This window comes from Phascolarctos cinereus, unplaced genomic scaffold (genome assembly GCF_003287225.1).
Source record: "Phascolarctos cinereus isolate Bilbo 61053 unplaced genomic scaffold, phaCin_HiC Scaffold_4;HRSCAF=312, whole genome shotgun sequence".
Taxonomy (NCBI): Eukaryota; Metazoa; Chordata; class Mammalia; order Diprotodontia; family Phascolarctidae; genus Phascolarctos; species Phascolarctos cinereus.
In genome coordinates, this window is record NW_027555847.1 from 730,233,257 (window position 1) to 730,251,262 (window position 18,006).

The 18,006-nt window shown below is 40.8% G+C and overlaps 1 protein-coding gene across 1 annotated transcript in view; it reads right to left on the bottom strand.

Moving 5' to 3' along the window:
* Positions 1-17,629, bottom strand: part of LOC110203696 (uncharacterized) — a 53,471-nt gene extending 35,842 nt beyond the window's left edge. The window contains 4 exon segments of the mRNA XM_078151864.1: positions 1,407-1,502; positions 3,001-3,127; positions 15,329-15,483; positions 17,245-17,629. Coding sequence (XP_078007990.1) covers positions 1,407-1,502; positions 3,001-3,127; positions 15,329-15,361 — 256 coding nt within the window. The 5' untranslated portion in view covers positions 15,362-15,483; positions 17,245-17,629.
* Between the last annotated feature and the right edge of the window lie 377 nt (positions 17,630-18,006).

Here is an 18,006-nt window from a genome sequence, read left to right on the forward strand (position 1 = left end):
ATCTCCACTTTCAATCTTTGCCTTATATTTCCCTTTCATTTTCTACACTTTCAATCATTTCTTCATATCCATAATGCCATTTGGTGCACGTATATTAAATATTCAAATTATTTCATGATCTATCCTACCCGTAAACATAATGTGATTTCTTTTCAATCTTATTTTTTCTGTTGCATTATTTGAGGTCACATGAAGAATACCAACACTTTTTTGGTATTTGCCTGAGACGTTTTGTTCTGACTCATTATTTCTTTAGACAACCATTTCTTATTTCTTTTTAAAAGTTTATCATTCAAAGCCTCTGCTCACTAAAGTAAAATTAAAATCCTTCTAAAAAGACAATGGAAAAAATGCATGGTATTGCCCATGTCTGAAAATGTGTCTAATACAAGAATTGAGTTTATCATCCTTTTGTACAGAAGTGGCCAGAGTATTTCACTATTGGTCCTCTTGCACCCCTTCCCCTGGAAGGATTGTGACAGTGGTCCAACAGATTTGAGCTAAAGATTTGTCAGTGCTACCTTAAGCTGTAAATAATTGTCCAATTTGGTTACAAAGATATTTATCCTCTGGGACAACAGTGTGTGCATGTTTCAACCTTGACAGTGGTCTTTCTGCAGTGATTCCAAACTCTCATGATCAGATGCACTGCTTTTGGGGATCGTGCAGTGAGCACCTCAAACTCTGATTGCTTCTAAGGGCAACATGTTCTTTAAGTTTCTCAACTTGACATCAAACTGTTTCCAAATTTCCAGGAAGGTTGGACATTCGTGTGCAAATGGTCACAGGAACGCAAAGACCAGCAGTGGCTGTCTATCACTGCACGTGAGCAATTTTCTCATTCATGTGTTACCTTGTAATCACATCTCATCAAACCTGGAATCCCCAGATCAAGATCTCACTTGAGTTTGCATTCTTGCAGCAATCAGGGCAGGCTATTTGAAAACCATGATCACTAAGAATGCACAGTAGAGGTCATCATGAAACCATCATGGACCACCACAACTTTTTTTTTTTACAAAAACAGACCTCAAAATGCCACAAATTGAAATGCTAAGGTTATTTTCTAATTTGATCTTCCGTGTTCATGTTATTCTTCTTCTATCTGGCAGCTTCTCAAAGATTTGGTTGCCAACATGGGTTAATCATTCAGTGCAGCTTCAGTGAATGTGTAGAAATATCTCTGGAAGGAAGCTGAAAGGCCATGGAGTCCAAATCCCTCATTTTACAGGTGGAGAAACTGAGGCTCAGTGGTTCAGTGACTGACCCAGGAAGCCACTGCTAAGAAATATCCAAGAAAGAATTCCATATCAGGTCTTCCTGCCCCAAACTGAGCACTTGCTTCACTCTAACACGTAGAATTGTTGTCATCACAGTTGTCACTTACCTGTTTTCACCTCACTCACCTAGGCAGTGGCTCCTCAGGACTTCTTGCTCCAGCATCCATGGTGCTTCCCTTTGCTCAAAATAACACATCACATCTTCTCTGGGAACTGGAAGCCCTGGGGATGGGGAATCAGTTAGGGATGAGCATGGAGAGAAACTTGTAATTTAGTTCTCTTTAGGGAAAGGCATTCAGACCCAAAGCTGCTCTATTTTGAAATTCACTGTATTATGTTCACATATGTGAGTTTGTATTCACCCATTAGGGATTGTGATGCATGTAACCCAAATAGGATATGCCACATTATCCTGTTGTACAACTTGTTCTGAGAAAGAGCCAAATATCTGCCCCCCATCCTGTCAAGTTCCACTCTGGTAGAAACTCCTGATTCCAAAACTGGCAAAAAGGATTATTGTGCAAGACCAGCCTCAAGCCTCAGAAACAGGAACCTTGATGAACCCGCTTTTGCACTCTCCTCTCCCCTGTTCCTCACTTCTTGAAACCTATAGAAGCCTTGTGGACTATTTATTTGGGGAGTTTGTGCCTCTTCAGGTGAGACTCTCCTGCTGGCAAACTCAAGAAACCCTAGTTGGTTCAAATTCTACTTCTCAACTATTCTGTTATTCCTGGCAATGCCAGGAACATGCAAGCAAGGGTCCCAGGATGGCTCCCCAGACTCTTGAAGTATAGTCTCATAGCATTTGTTTTCTGAGCTTTGGGAGAGGTGGGGAGAAGATCAACGAACCAAGTTTGGAATCTGAAAATTTGGTCTTGGTTCAACTTCACAGAAGGATGAACTCATTGCACGCTTTTCATTCTCTAGAAATTTGAGGCAGCTGATGATGCAGTGGAGAGAGCCCTGGGTCTAGAGCGAGGCATGCCCCAGAGTCCAAATCTTGCCTCAGACACTTACTAGCTGTGTGTCCCTAGACAAGCCACTTAACCTCCATTTGCTTCAGTTTCCTCAACTGTCAAATAGAGAGAATAATATCACCAAACTTGGAAGGTTGTTATGAGGATGAAGTGACACAATATTGTAAAGAAAGCCCTTGGCCCAGCACATGGCAGATACTGGGTGAAAACAAGTGCTTATTCTCTCCCCTGCCTTTCCAACCATCTCTGCTGGAATTGGAGGGAAATAGGAAGGAAGTTTAAGGACAAACTTTCTATACGAGGGACAACTAGAAGCTGTGAGCTACAAATTGATGATTGTTAAAAGAAGAATATGCCAAATGCTAGACCCATCCCAAAGAGGAAGACCTGGTAGGGGAAAGCTGCCTGAGCAGTTTTCAGATAGTTGGCAGACAAAATTCATGCCCAGGTAGAGGTTAGACTGAACAACCCCAGAGATTAGTTCTGTGTTTGAGATTCTTCCACAGTATTTTGGTGGTAAATGACAGCTCCAGGAGCAACAAAAGAAACCCTCAGATTCCTATCACACAATGCAAAGAATTTCTATAGGAAAACCAGGCAGCAAGAGGACCCTATGTCTGGGACACAGGACACCAACACTTTTCTCTCTCTAATAATTGATAAATGCTCCAAACTCTGCACACTAGGGAATGAAGATATTCCTTTGACTGTAAACTCAGCGTTGCCAGGGGAAGCATCCTTACCTAGGGAGAGCAGGTTCTGGGCATTCTCCAGCATGACTCCCTTGTACAACTCCTTCTGAGGATGGTCCAAGAGGCCCCACTCCTCCTGGGTGAAGTCCACAGCCACATCCTTGAATGTCACCAACCCCTAAATCAATAAAAGCATAGATATAGAGCTGAAGGACATTTCAGATTAAAAGAGTCCATCACTCATTAATTTCCAGAATAAAACTGAAGCACAAAGACTCTCATACCCTGTATGGCCATGGTCATTAAGAGCCCAACTGGATTTTGAGAAAAGCATTTTATGTGATCAGTTGGAATAAAGCTGAGAAATATTTTCCTCTGAAATGCATCTCCCTGTGGAATCAGGGAGAAAGTTTGTGTTCTATCTGTGAGGTAGGTGGTTCTGTGGAGGAGAATGAGAGAGGGTAATGGGAAATATCTTCCTTATCAGAACTGGTATAAGTGATATATCCTTTAAAAAAAATAATTATTTTTGTTTTTTACCATGCTGCGTGAAGTGAACAGAACCAGGAGAATGTTGTACACAGTAACAGCCATGTTGTGCAATGACTAATTTTATTATACTTAGCTCTTCCCAGCAATGCAAGGATCTAAGACATCTCCAAAAGTCTCATGATGGAAAATCCTATCCACATCCAGAGAAAGAACTATGGAGGTTGAATGCAGATAGAAGCAGACTATTTGCTCTTTTTTTTCTTCTGTTTTGTTTTGTTTCCTCTTTCTTGTGGTTCCTCCTATTGGTTGTAATTCTTCTTTACAAAGTGACTAAGGTGAAAATATGTTTAATAGGAATGTATATGTTGAGCCTATAGCAGATTGCAAGCTGTCTTGGGGAGGGAGGAGGAGAAAATTGAAAACTCAAAAGATTATGGAAGTGATTGTTGAAAACTAAAAACAAATTAATTAATTAAAAAATAAAAAAAAATTTTTTTAGTCACTTATTTGTGCAGCCATGGAAATCTTTAGAATTTAATTCCTTTCATCTTGAATGGAGTTTGGGAAGACTTACTTAAATCCAAAGGACATAGAGACCAAACAAAGTAGAGAACTTATGAATCGGAGGATGGGGAAGCCCCACACCAAATGGATATGTGCATATATCAATTCTGTACATAATACATACATTTTATATGTACAAAAGGATTTGCATGTTATCTCCTCCATTAGAATGTGACCTACTTAGGATTAGAAACTGTGTTTTACCTTTAAAAAAAGATATTTTATTTTCAATTCAGGGAACAAAACAAGCATTTCCATAAGAGTACAATAAAAAAGGTGATTACACATGAAATTGCAAATCTACCATGTACAACTTCCTATTCCCTCCAAATATACAACAAAGTTATCATGGAAATTTCTTTTTTTTTTTCCTCCACACCCCACCAGCCCTAGAGATAGCTACGATTATTCACAACTATACACACACAAATACATATATGTAAATTATTCAATACATGCTAGTATTTATCAGTTATTTCCCCGGCTTTAGATAGTGTTTTTCTTTATATGCCCTCTATTTTTAATTTTGTGTTTGTAATAGAATGTTTAATTTGCCCAAACTCTTCTGAATTACTGTTACTGTATGCAATGTTCTCTCGTTCTGCTCACTTTAATCTTAATCATTATCTGGTATCAAACCAAATAAAAACAAGGTCCCAGAAGAAGGATGCATCTCAGATCTTGAGCAAGTTCTGAAGTCCACTTCATTAGATAAGATCATGGGCCCTTTCCCCAGGCAGATAAACACCCTGAAGCACCCATCTAAAAGGAGCTGAAGAAAGCTGATGGGAAGGAAAAGCAGGCAATCTAGAATTGCCTGAAAGTTCCAGCCTTGCTGATTCCAGCCCAACATGAGGTAAGCTGCCAGAACCCTACAGCCTCCAATTGCCAACATAAGAGGCCCCAGCACACAAAGCCAGTGACCAAGACCTAGGCTCCCAACACAAGAAGCTTGGGTCAGTGCCCTCTGTTTCTCAGCAGGAGAGCTCAATCTCTTTAAAGGCCAGGGAATAAAGAAACACCATGAGTAAAAAGAAATGTACTATAGATTCATATTATGAGAAGAGTGAAGATCAGGACAGAAATTCTGAAGAGGACAACATTGTCAACAAACCCACATCTGCAACATCAAAAGGGAATATGAACTGGTCTGAAGCCCAAAAAGCCTTCTTAGAAGAGCTCAAGAAGGATTTTAAAGTCAAATGAGAGAGGTAGAAGAGTCCTTAAAAATACAATTGGCCAATTGGAAAAAAATACACTGAAGAAAACAAGTCCCTAAAAAACACAATTGGCCAATTGAAGAAGGAAGTACAAAAACTAACAGAAGAAAACAATCTGTTAAAAACTAGAATTGGACAAATGGAAACTAATGACTCTATGAGAGAGCAAGAATCAGTCAAACAGAAACAAAAAAATGAAAAAATAGATGAAAATGTAAAATACCTCATGGTAAAAAACAACCTGGAAAATCGATTCAGGAGAGACAATTTAAAAATTATTGGACTACCTGAAAATCATGATGAAAAAAAGAGCCTGGACAGTATCTTTCAGGAAATCATAAAGGAAAACTGCCCTGAAGTCCTAGAACCAGAAGGAAAATAACCATAGAAAGAATACACGCTCACCACCTGAAAGAGATCCCAAATTGACAATGCAAAATTCCAAAATTACCAGATGAAAGAGAAGGTGCTGCAAGCAGCCAGAAAGAAACAATTTAAATATCATGGAACCACAGTCAGGATTACACAGGACCTTGCAGCTTCTACATTAAAAGACGCAGGGCATGGAACATGATATTCCAAAGGCAAAGGAGCTTGGAATGCAGCCAAGGATCAACTACCACCCCAAAAATGAGCATCATTTTTCAAGGGAGGAGATGGATATTCAACAAAATAGGGACTTCCAAACTTCCTGATAAAAAGACCAGAGCTCAACAAAAAATTTGATCTTCAAGTACAAGACTCAAGAAGACATAAAAAGGTAAATGGGACAGAAAGATACATGTTGTTAATAAGGGGGCTGTTTAATCCCTACAAGGGAATATGACACTTGCAACTCTTGAGAACTGTATTGTTATTACACCATGTTAAAGGAGTATACATAAAGAGGGTGGATATTAGTTGACTTTGATGTAATGATAAAAAAAATCTAATCAAGTGGGTTAAATGGATCCAAATAAGTGGATAATCTGATCTTAGAAAATGTACTGAGAAAGGAGGAGGCAGACAAGGGTAAATTACATTACAGGAAAAGACACAAAATCCTATTACAGCAGAGGGAAAGAGGAGGGGGGAGCATTGTTTGAACCTTACTCTCATCAGATTTGGCTCAAGAAGGGAATAACATAATCAGTTAGGTATAGAAATCTAACTTGCCCTATAGGCAGTAGGAGGGAAAAGGGGAAAGAAAAGGGAGGGGGGAGAAAAGGGAGGGAAGAAGTAAGGGTAAAGGGAAGAAAAGGAAAGGGATAATAAGGGAGGAGGGACTGAAGGAGGCTGGTAAAGCAAAACACTAGTGGGGAGGAGAAAGGAGAAAGGAAAGCATAAACGGGGGGGAAAAGGATGGAGAAAAAGAAACAGATGGTAATCATAACTGTGAATGTGAATGGATGAACTCTCCCATAAAATGGAAATGGATGCAGAATGGATTAAAAACCATAATCCTACAATATGTTGTTTACAGGAAACACATTTGAAAAAGAGTGACACATACAGGGTAAAGGTAAAAGGCTGGAGCAGAATATATTATGCTTCAGCTGAAGTAAAAAAAGCAGGGGCAGCAATCCTGATCTCAGACAAAGCAAAAGCAAAAATAGATCTAATCAAAAGAGATAAGGAAGGAAACTACATCCTGCTAAAAGGCACCATAGACAATGAAGTAATATCATTACTAAACATATATGCACCAAATGGTATAGCATCCAAATTCTTAGAGGAGAAGTTCAGGGAGTTACAGGAAGAAATAGACAGCAAAACTATACTAGTGGGGGACCTCAACCTCCCCCTCCATACTAGATAAATCTAACCACAAAATAAACAAGAAAGAAGTTAAGGAGGTGAATAGAACATTAGAAAAGTTAGGTATGATAGACCTCTGGAGAAAACTGAATGGGGATAGAAAGGAATATACTTTTTTCTAAGCATGCATGTACACAAAAATTGACCATGTACTAGGACATAAAAACCTCATAATCCAATGCAGAAAGGCAGAAATATTAAATGCATCCTTTTCAGATCATGATGCAATAAAAATTATATGTAATAAAGGGCCATGGAAAGATAGACTAAAAAATAATTGGAAACTAAATAATCTAATCCTAAAAAATGATTGGGTCAAACAACAAATCATAGAAACAATCAATAATTTCATTCAAGAGAATGACAATAATGAGACAACATACCAAAACTTATGGGATGCAGTGAAAGCAGTTCTTAGGGGAAGTTTTATATCTCTAAATGCTTACATAAATAAAATAGAAAAAGAGGAGATCAATGAATTGGGCATACAACTAAAAAAACTAGAAAAAGAACAATTAAAAATCCTCAACTAAACACTAAATTAGAAATATTGAAAACCAAAGGAAAAATTAATAAAATTGAAATTAAGAAAACTATTGAACTAATAAATAAAACTAAGAGCTGGTTTTATGAAAAACCAATAAAATAGATAAACTTTGGTTAATTTAATTTAAAAAAAGAAAGAAGAAAACCAAATTACTAGTATCAAGAATGAAAAGGGTGAAGCTACCACCAAGGAAGAGGACCAGAATTCAAATCCGGCCTCAGAGCAAACACCTGACAGGTGACACCAGCTACCCCAAGTTGATTGACAAAACAAAAACACACCCCAATTGCCAAAAAAAAAAGGTGATTGACAAAAATTAAAAGGATGAATCCACCACCAAGGAAGAGGAAATTAAAACAATAACTAGGAGCTATTTTGCCCAACTGCATGGCAATAAATTTAACAATCTTAGTAAAATGGATAAATATTTACAAAAATATGAATTCCCCAGATCAACAGAAGAGGAAGCAAAATACTTAAATAACCCCATCTCAGGAAAAGAAATTGAACAAGCCATTGATGAACTCCCTAGGAAAAAATCTCCAGGGCCAGGTGGATTTACTAGTGAATTCTATCAAACATTTAAAGAACAATTAATTCCAATACTATATATTATTTTGGAAAATAAGTGAAGAAGGAATCTTACCAAATTCTTTTTATGATACAAATATGGTGCTGACACCTAAACCAGGAAGAGTCAAAACAGAGAAAGAAAATTGTAGACCAATTTCTCTAATGAATATAGATGCAAAAATTTTAAACAAAATATTAGCAAATAGAATACAGCAACTGATCACAACAATAATACACTGTGACCAGGTAGGATTTATACCAGGGATGCAGGGTTGGTTCAATACTAGGAAAACTATCAGCATAATTGAGAATATCAACACCAAAACCAACAGAAACCACCTGATCATCTCAATAGATGCAGAAAAAGCTTTTGACAAAATACAACACCCATTCCTATTAAAAACACTACAAAGCATAGGTATAAATGGAGACTTCCTTAAAATAATAAACAGCATCTATCCAAAACTTTCAGCAAGCATTATATGTAATGGGGACAGGCTAGAAGCATTTCCAACAAGATCAGGGTGAAACAAATATGTCCATTATCACCACTGTTATTCAATATCATTCTGGAAACATTAGCTTTAGCAATAAGAGAAGAAAACGAAATTGAAGGTATTAGAATAGGCAAAGAAGAAACAAAGCTATTACTCTTTGCAGATGACATGTTGATATACTTAGAGAATCCTAGAGAATCAAGTAAAAAACTACTTGAAATAATAAAAAACTTTAGTAAAGTTGTAGGCTATAAAATAAACCCACATAAATCATCAGCATTTCTATATATTACCAACAAAGCCCAACAGCAAGAGATAGAAAGAGAAATCCCATTTAAACTTACTGTAGACATTATAACATATTTAGGAGTCTACCTCCTAAAACAAACCCAGGAACTCTGTGAACACAATTCCAAAACACTTCTCACACAAATAAAATCAGATCTAAATAACTGAAAAAACATCAGTTGCTCATGGGTAGGCCGAGCTAATATAATAAAAATGACAATCCTACCTAAGCTAATTTACTTATTCAGTGCCATACCAATCGAACTACCAAAAAATTATTTTATAGAGTTAGAAAAAATAATAACAAGATTCATTTGGAAAAACAAAAGGTCCAGAATACCAAAGGAACTAATGAAAAGAAATGCAGGGGGAAGGTGGTGTAGCCATTACAGATCTTAAATTGTATTATAAAGCAGCAATCATCAAAACTGCTTGGTACTGGCCAAGAAATAGAGTGGTAGATCTGTGGAATAGGTTAAATATGCAAGACACAGCAGTCAATGACTATAGTAATCTATTATTTGATAAACCCAAAGACCCCAGCTTCTGGGATAAGAACCCACTCTTTGAAAAAAACTGCTGGGAAAACTGGAAAAGAGTATGGCAGAAACTAGGCATAGACCAAAATCTCCCACTATATACCAAAATAAAGTCAAAATGGGTTCATGACTTAGACATAAAAGCTCATACTACAAGTAAACTGGGAGAGCAAGGAATAGTTTACCTATCAGATCTATGGAGAACAGAAGAATTCATGACCAAACAGGAGATAGAGAACATTATGAAAAGCAAAATGGATGATTTTGATTACATTAAACTGAAAAGTTTTTGCACAAACAAAGGCAATGCAACTAAGATTAGAAGGAAGGTAGAGAATTGGGAAAGGATTTTTACAGCCAGTGTCTCAGATAAGGGCCTCATTTCTAAAATATATAGAGAATTAAAACAAATTTATAAGAATATAAGCCATTCCCAAATTGATAAATGGTCAAAGGATATAAACAGACAGTTCTCAGATGAAGGAATTAAAGCCATCTATAGTCATATGATGAAAAAAATGCTCTAAATCACTATTGATTAGAGAAATGCAAATCAAAACAACTCTGAGGTACCACATCACACCTATCAGATTGGCCAACATGACAAAACAGGAAAATGATAAATGTTGGAGAAGATGTGGGAAAATTGGAACACTTATGCATTGTTGGTGGAGTTGTGAAATGATCCAACCATTTTGGAAAACAATTTGGAACTATGCTCAAAGGGCTATAAAAATGTGCTTACCCTTTGACCCAGCAATAGCACTCCTAGGGCTATATCCCAAAGAGATCATACAAGTGGGAAAAGGACCCACATGTGCAAAAATATTCATAGTAGCTCTTTTTGTGGTGGCAAAGAATTGGAAATTGAGAGGATGCCCACCAATTGGGGAATGGCTGAGCAAGTTGTGGTATATGAATGTAATGGAATACTATTGTGCTATAAGAAATGATGAACAGGCTGACTTCAGAAAAACCTGGAAAGACTTGCATGGTCTGATGCTGAGTGAAGTGAAACAGAACGAAGAGAACTTTGTACACAATAACAGCCACATCATGCGATGATTAATATTGATAAACTTAACCCCTCTCAGCATTACAAGGATCTAAGACATCTCCAGAGGCCTCGTAATGGAAAATGCTGTCCACATCCAAAGAGAGAACTATGGAAGCTGAATCGCTATCATTTTTTTCTCTTCTGTTGAGTTTTGTTTCCTCTTTCGGATGGTTCTTCCTATTGGTTTTAATTTTTACTTACAACTTCACTAAAGTGCAAATATGTTTAATAAGAATGTAAATGTATAGCCTATATCAGATTGTGCGCTGTCTTGGGGAGGGTGATGGGGAGGAAGGGGGAGAAAAATTTAAAACTCAAAAGCATATGGAAGTGATTATTGGTAAATCAAAATAAATTGATAAAATTTAAAAAGAAGAAAAGAAAAAAAAGAAAAACATGGAAAAAAAAAGACTGTGGGCCCTTTAATAAAGTACCATTGGCTCTGAGCTTTGCCTCAGTTTTTCTTTTTTAATAGGTTGGACAATTTTATTCTGTACAAATACCCTGATACTTGGATGGGGTCAGCTCTATTTCCAACCTGCTACATAGACAGCATGTGTGTGGCCAATAAGCTTGAAATCTGATGGTCTTCCATTTCATATTCTTTTATTTCTATCATAAGCACAGAATTCACTTTATCAGGAGATTCTGATATTTGGCAACAGTCTTCCAACCTGTGCATAAAATGGCCATTTCATTTTTCATTGCTGTGATTTGTTCTTTAATATACCTGATTTAGAGTCTCTTTGTAATCCACATTTCACCTTTCAATTCCTTTAGTGTATGGTTTGACTCCTGACCAATTGAGGAATTTATTGCTCTTTTACACTTTTTGAGATTCCCAAGAACTTCTAAATCCTCCTGTTCTCTAAGTAAGAGATTTCTTTCTCAAAGTACACAAGCAGACAGGGATGAAAGAGGAAATCTGGTGGAGGTACCAGTGTAGAGGATGACAGGGGGGATTATGGACAGAATCTTCTGACATCCTGCCTGCAGCAGAAGGTCCTTTTGTGGCACTACATTACAACAAGGGAAGATGCATGAAAGGGAGGAGGAGAAGACGGGACAGGAAGAAGAGAGTGATATGACAAGGTCTCATCAAAGACCAGAAATTGTCAATTCAATCCCATATACATTTATTAAGCACCTACTATGTGCTAGGCACAATGCTAAGCACTGATGAGATAGAAAAAGAGGCAAAAGACAGTCCCTGCCTCAAGGAGGTCACCATTTAATAGGGGAGACATCAAGCAAACAAATACATACAAAGCAAGCTAAGTCCAGGATTAATAGGACATAATTAGAAGAGGGAAGGAATATGAATGAAGAGGAGTTAGGGAATACTTCATGTAGCTTTTTACTTGTTGGTTGGGACTTGAAGGAAGACAGTGAGATTAGTAGTCTGAGCTGGGGAGAGAGAGTATTCCAGGCATGCTGTCGGACAGCCATTGAAAATGCCTAGAGCTGAGAAAGAAGCCAGGAGGCCAGACTCACTGTATTAAAGGATAAATGTTGGGGAGTAAGTTGTAAGAAGACTGGAAAGATTGGGGTATGGGGTTGGTTAAAAAGGGCTTCAAATGCCAACCAGAGAATTTCCTATTTGATTCTGGAGGCAATAAATAGGGAGCCACTGGAATTTATTAAGTAGAGCAGTGACTTGATCAGAATTGCAGTGTAGGAAATGACTAGTGGCTGAATGGGGAATGGTTTGGAGGGTGAACATCTTGAGGGAAGCACACCAGTCAGTGGGCTATATTAATAGACCAGGCATGAGGTGAGGTGGCCATGCGCTAGAATGATGGTAGTGTCAGAGGAGAGAAGGCGGCATATTCTAGAGATGGTGCAAAGGTGAAACTGACAGGCCTTTGCACCATATCGGATATGTGGGGAAAGAGGAGGCCAGGATGACTCTGACAGAAATTGTTAATACCAAATGTACTATGAATTGCCACTCCCTTAAATGATCCTTGTAATGTCAGAATTTCAATAATATCCTTACATTCCTATTCTTAAGACATTTGCTTTGGATTAAATTCAGGTGAACCATACCCGAGGTACTCCGACCCAGGAGTGTTGCCTTGTGGGGAGCCCAGCTCAAGCTAGATTTCAGCTTCTAGTATGTCCTTGATCCCTGACACTGGGATTCATGTCATGAAGGGCAGAGCAGCTGGAATGAGGTGGCTTTCCTTGCTTGGATTGCCCAGGGCCACCAGGGTCTCATGACTAGGGCTTGCTACTTTATACAGCCTCCTCCCTCTGTTCTCCTAAAACTATAAAACTTTTTCACGAGTCTATTTGATATGGAAATACACTGGACATCCCCCAGGGTGGTAGGTTTGCTACCCTGTAATCTCAATTAAAGAAACTTTATTCCTCAACTCACGCCTTTGAGTTATTTCAGGACTTGACAACTCCTAGGTGGGGATGGGAAGATAGTGTTGTCCTCTACAGTAATAAGGAAAGTAGAAGTGGTGTGTGTGTGTGTGTGTGTGTGTGTGTGTGTGTGTGTGTGTGTGTGAATATCTGGGAGAGAAATAATAATTTCTGTTTGGAATAGAATGAATGAAATGTCTACTGGTCATCCAGTTTGAGATGTTTCTAAAGAAATTAGGGATCCAAGACTGGAGGTCAGCAGAGATTGGGGCAGGAAAAGTACATTTGGGAATCATCAGCACAGAGACAGTGATAAAATTCATGCAGCTGATGAAATCACCAAGGAAATTAGGATAGAGGGAAAAGAAAAGAGGACCAAGGGAAACCTATGGTTAGAAGGTTAGATCTCAGGAAGATCTAGAAAAGACAGAGAAGAAGTAGTCAGATAGGTAGGGGGAAAACCGGGAGACAGTGATGTCCTAAAAACCTAGAGAGAAGAGAGTATCATGGAGGAGAGAGTGACCAACAGTGTCAAAGCGGGGAGAGAGGTCAAGGAGAATGAGGATGGAGAAGGTGACCTCTGTGGTCTCAAAGAGAGAAGAGCATACAGAAGAGTGGGTGAGGAGGAGGGGAAAGGTGGAGAAAGAAAGCCTTGCTTTGAAGGTGAGAGAGGGAAAGGTGTATCACACCTGGGTGAGAGGGGAGTGTTGTTCATTGCAGGCTACACCAGTGCAGACTGGGCCCCAGAAAGAAATCAGTGGTGGCTGTGGCAGCTTCTGGACCTCTCAGCCCACAAATGGTAAAGGGTCAGATAATTAGTTAGAAGGAGATTACAGGGGCCCCTTTATTGGCACCAGGGACAAGGCTCTGTTGTTTTGCCCATGCTAGGATGTGGATTGAAGTCCTGGGTGACAATCCCACTGAGGAGGAGCACATCAGGGCTTCCAGCCTCTGGAGAGTGGGGACTCTCCTCACAGTTGCAGGGCAGAAAACAATGCTTGTGGTCACAGAGAAGAGTGCAGGCTAGCAGAGCAGTACACACACCCCTTCTTAGCTCTTACTGCCTTGGCAGAACTGAAAGCTTACAGTGAGTCCTCCACCCTGAAAGCAGAGCCCCACTTCAGTAAAGAGTTAAAAGTCAAGGACTAAGCAGGAAAAATGAGAAAATAACTGAAAAAAATTCTGACTACAGAAAGTCACTATGGAGACAAGGAAGATCAACACACACTCAGAGGAAGACAACAAAGTCAAAACTCCTACATCCAAAGTCTCAAAGACAAATTTGAACTGGTCTCAGGCCATGGAGGAAATTCCTGGAAAAGGATTTTGAAAATCAATTAAGAGAGATAGAGGAAAAAACAAGCAGAGGTAGAGGAAAAACTGGGAAAAGAAATGAAAGTGATACAAGAAAATCATGAAAAAAGAGTCAAAAGTTTGGTAAAGGAGGCACACAAAAATCCTGAAGAAAAGAACTTAAAACATAGAATTTACTAAATGGAAAAGGAGGTACAAAAGGTCTCTGAGGAAAATAATTCCATAAAAATCATAATTGAGCAAGTGGAAGCTACTGACACTATGAAACATCAAGAAACAACCAAACAAAATGGCAAAAAAGAAAAAGAAAAAGTAGAAGGCAATGTGAAATATGGTCCCAAAGACTGGAAAGTTCTCAATCCTGACCCTAACTAAAAATGCCTGCTCTGGGCTTCCTTCAAGTCTCAGCTAAAATTTCACTTTCTGAAAAAATTATTTTCTTGGTTCCCAAAATTGTTAGCACCTTCCCTCTCAGACTTAATGCCATTTTATACCATACAGAGCTTGTTTGGATAAAGCTGCTAACATGTTGGGGCAGCTAAATGGCACTGTGGATAGAGTCTGGCCCTGGACTGGGGAGGACCTGAGCTTGAATTTTGCCTCAGACACTAGCTGAGTGACCCTGGGCAAGTCAGGCTTAACCCTATTTTCCTCAGTTTCCTCATCTGTGAAATGAACTGGAGAAGGAAGTGGCAAACAACTTCAGGATCTCTGCCAAGAAAACCTCAAATGGGGTCATGAAGGTTCAAAGAGTCGGACGTTACTTAAAAAACCCAGCAACAATACCAAATGCTTACTGACTGGACCCAGGAAAGGGTAAAGGGGAGGGATTCAGGGATTCAGGGAGACCAGGGAAACCTGCTTGACCCATTCTAATGAGGGAGAACTTCAAAACAAAGAGGGGAGGGAGAAGGCAGTGCTCCATATGTCAGAGTGCCAGTGAATCAATTTAACACAGAGAAGCAGAGAGCAGGGCAGTGTTTTTACTGCCTTATTCAATTTGATGCCTTTTTTTGTAAAGAAATGGTCCATAAGGAAGGTACAGCCTGCTTCATAGACCATCCTCTCTGTCTATGGCAATGTCCTCATTGGCTGATGTCTGCACAGACTGCACTCACCTGAGCTAGGGGGCTGCTGCTCCCAGGGGCCATTCCCTCTGGCTCCAGGCTCCCTGCTTGGGCCAGGCCTTGGTACTCTGCAGACTGAGCTGGGCAGGGAGATGGATCCCAGTAGGGTAAGGTCTTTTTCTTCTCTTCCTAGGCAGGAGGTTGGCCTGCAGGGATTTACAGAAGGTGAAGTCCTAGAGGAGTTACAAAGTCCCAGGCCCTGCCCTCAGGGGAAAGACAACTCTATGGAGGGAGGGAGGAAGCAGAGAGGGTCAAGCTTAGAAATGGAGATGGTCTGGACAAGAAAAACTACTTCCTTCCCTCTCTCACTCCTTCTCTTCTGCCCCCTGCCCTCCCATCCCCCTACACTGACCCAGAAAGCTGAGGGGGCTTGGGTTCCCATATGGGATGAGACCAGTCAGAGCCTCAATGACCCCTGAGTCAGAGTTCTCCCTCCAAATAGTCCTCTGCTCTTCCTGCATCCTCTCTCTCTGATTCAGGCACACATAATCTAGACAACAAACTGACTCCTTGATCTAGGAGGGAAGGAAGCTAGGGAAGGTTGAGGATGGGGAGGGCTCTTGAATGGAGACAACAGGGAATGACCAGGGGAAGCCTGAGACTGGGAGAGAAAATCCAGTCTGGGATTCAGCCCTCTGGCAGGGGGCCTGAGGCAGGGAAGCAGGAGGACTGGGAAGGGGGAGCAGGGGTAGGGTCTGGGAGGCAAGACATTCTAACATAGCTCATGGCAGGGAGGTGGGGGACAGTGGAGTGACAGAAGGGCTCCAGGTGGACACTGAGCCTGGGGAAGCAGAATGACTGTGTCCTGAGTTCTAACTAGGAGCTGGGGAGGACTGTTGGGATCCTCTGGTAGAGCTTAGGCTTGGAATCCCTAAAGGGAAACTGGAGACAGGGGACCACATGACTGGGATCTGATAGGGAACCAGCCCCAGAGCCATCCGTACAAGAGAAGAAAGATCAGGAAGGAGCTTTGGTAAAGGTGGGGTTATGGGAGCAGGAAGGTAGGAAGGTTGGACTCTTGGAACTTCAAAGGGGGATGAGTCTGAAGGCAATATAACTGAATTTCTAACCAAGAGCTTAGTGATTAGGGAACAGGGAGGCAAGACAGCTGGATCCTGATAGGAAGGCTGAAATCAGGCATCTCCAAATCCTATATGCAAAGTCTGAAATCTGGAAAAGTGTTGTGAGAGATGAACTCTCAGAAGTGAAGCCTCCTCAAAGGTCAATAATTCTTGATTATTGCTTTCAAAATCCTCCCCCGCTCAGACAGTAACAGAAAGAAGAAGCCCTGCCCCCAACCTGAACTGTTTGCCCTTAGTTTCCTGCCTTTCTTTTGTCTCTGGGATAAGGGAGAAGGGGGATGGGGAGGAGAGACTGCAGTGGATTTCGGTTTCCTAGGAATTACCTAACTCATGGGAATTCGGCCCTAAACCTCCTCCTGCTAAGTCAGCATTAGGTGTACTAAATAAGGACATGTATGTTTGGATCGGCTTTGAATTTTCGCGCCTAGAATGTAAGCCTGCCTCCCCTTAAATGGGAATAAGGGATAGTGGTGAGTAGAGGTTTGTTTCCGTTAAGGTAAATAATCCCATTCCCTTTAGCATGCTGGGCCTCTCTCCTGCATGTACCAGAGGAGTAGACGCCCTTCTCATGAGACTGTAATTAAGGTAACCTTTGCTTTCCACCTTGAGAAATCTCTGAGTTTAATTGGGTTAGGGTCACTGTCCCACACAGTGTTACCCAATGGTAAATCTGGGGAGGGTGAGCCCGAAATTTGGGAAGTGATTTGAAGTCTGGAAAAGATTTAGGGGAAGGGAGCTCATTCATTGTCCAGGCGTGGGAGGAAGGTGTGCTCCTGCCAGATCAGCAGAAGCCAGGAAATATGGAGGGGTGTGGCTGAAACCTACCTGGAATCTGCAAGGACAGAGCTGAGGTCCAGAGGGGCAGAGCGCTCTCTGCTGCGGGGAAGTGAGACAGATTTCAGATCCAAGAGAAGGCAGAACAATCTCGCTGCAGAAAAGGCAGAGAGGTCTCAGCCTCAGGGGAAGAAAGAGTGATCTCAGTTGAAAGACTTCTTCCTTCTGGCCAGCCCACTCTGGGAGGATCTTCCTATCCCTAAGAACGCCACCTGGTCCAGCCCCTGAGGCTCCCAGGAGGGCTGGGCCCTTTTGTCCAATCACACTCAGGGCTAGGACTCAGAGACCCTGATTGCTCTCCTCCCTAAGCCCTGCCCTCCATCACATGAAATGCCTTCTCCAGTGCAATGACACCCTCTGCAATCCTAAACTCCTCCCAGGGCTCAAACTCCACCTGGGCCACCACCCACCAGGCTGCTCATCTATGTGGGCTCCTCCTCTCCAGTGTCTCCACCCCCTCCCTCCTTCCCTACCTCCCTCTCAGACTCACCCTTCCTCCTTCGGAGTGGGAAGACTGCCGGCATAAAACTGCAGCAGCAGCCTAAGTGAAAGTAATACTCCAAGCTACAGAGGGAGGGAGGAAGCAGGGAAGGTCAGGCTTGGATGTGAAGATGTTCTGAAAGGGAAGACTACTTCCCTCCCTCTCTTACTTCTTCTCTTCTATCTGTTTCCTCTCCCCACCCTCATATAGAATCCCAAGAGGGGGGCAGCTAGGTGGCACAGTGGATTAGAGCACTGGCCCTGGATTCAGGA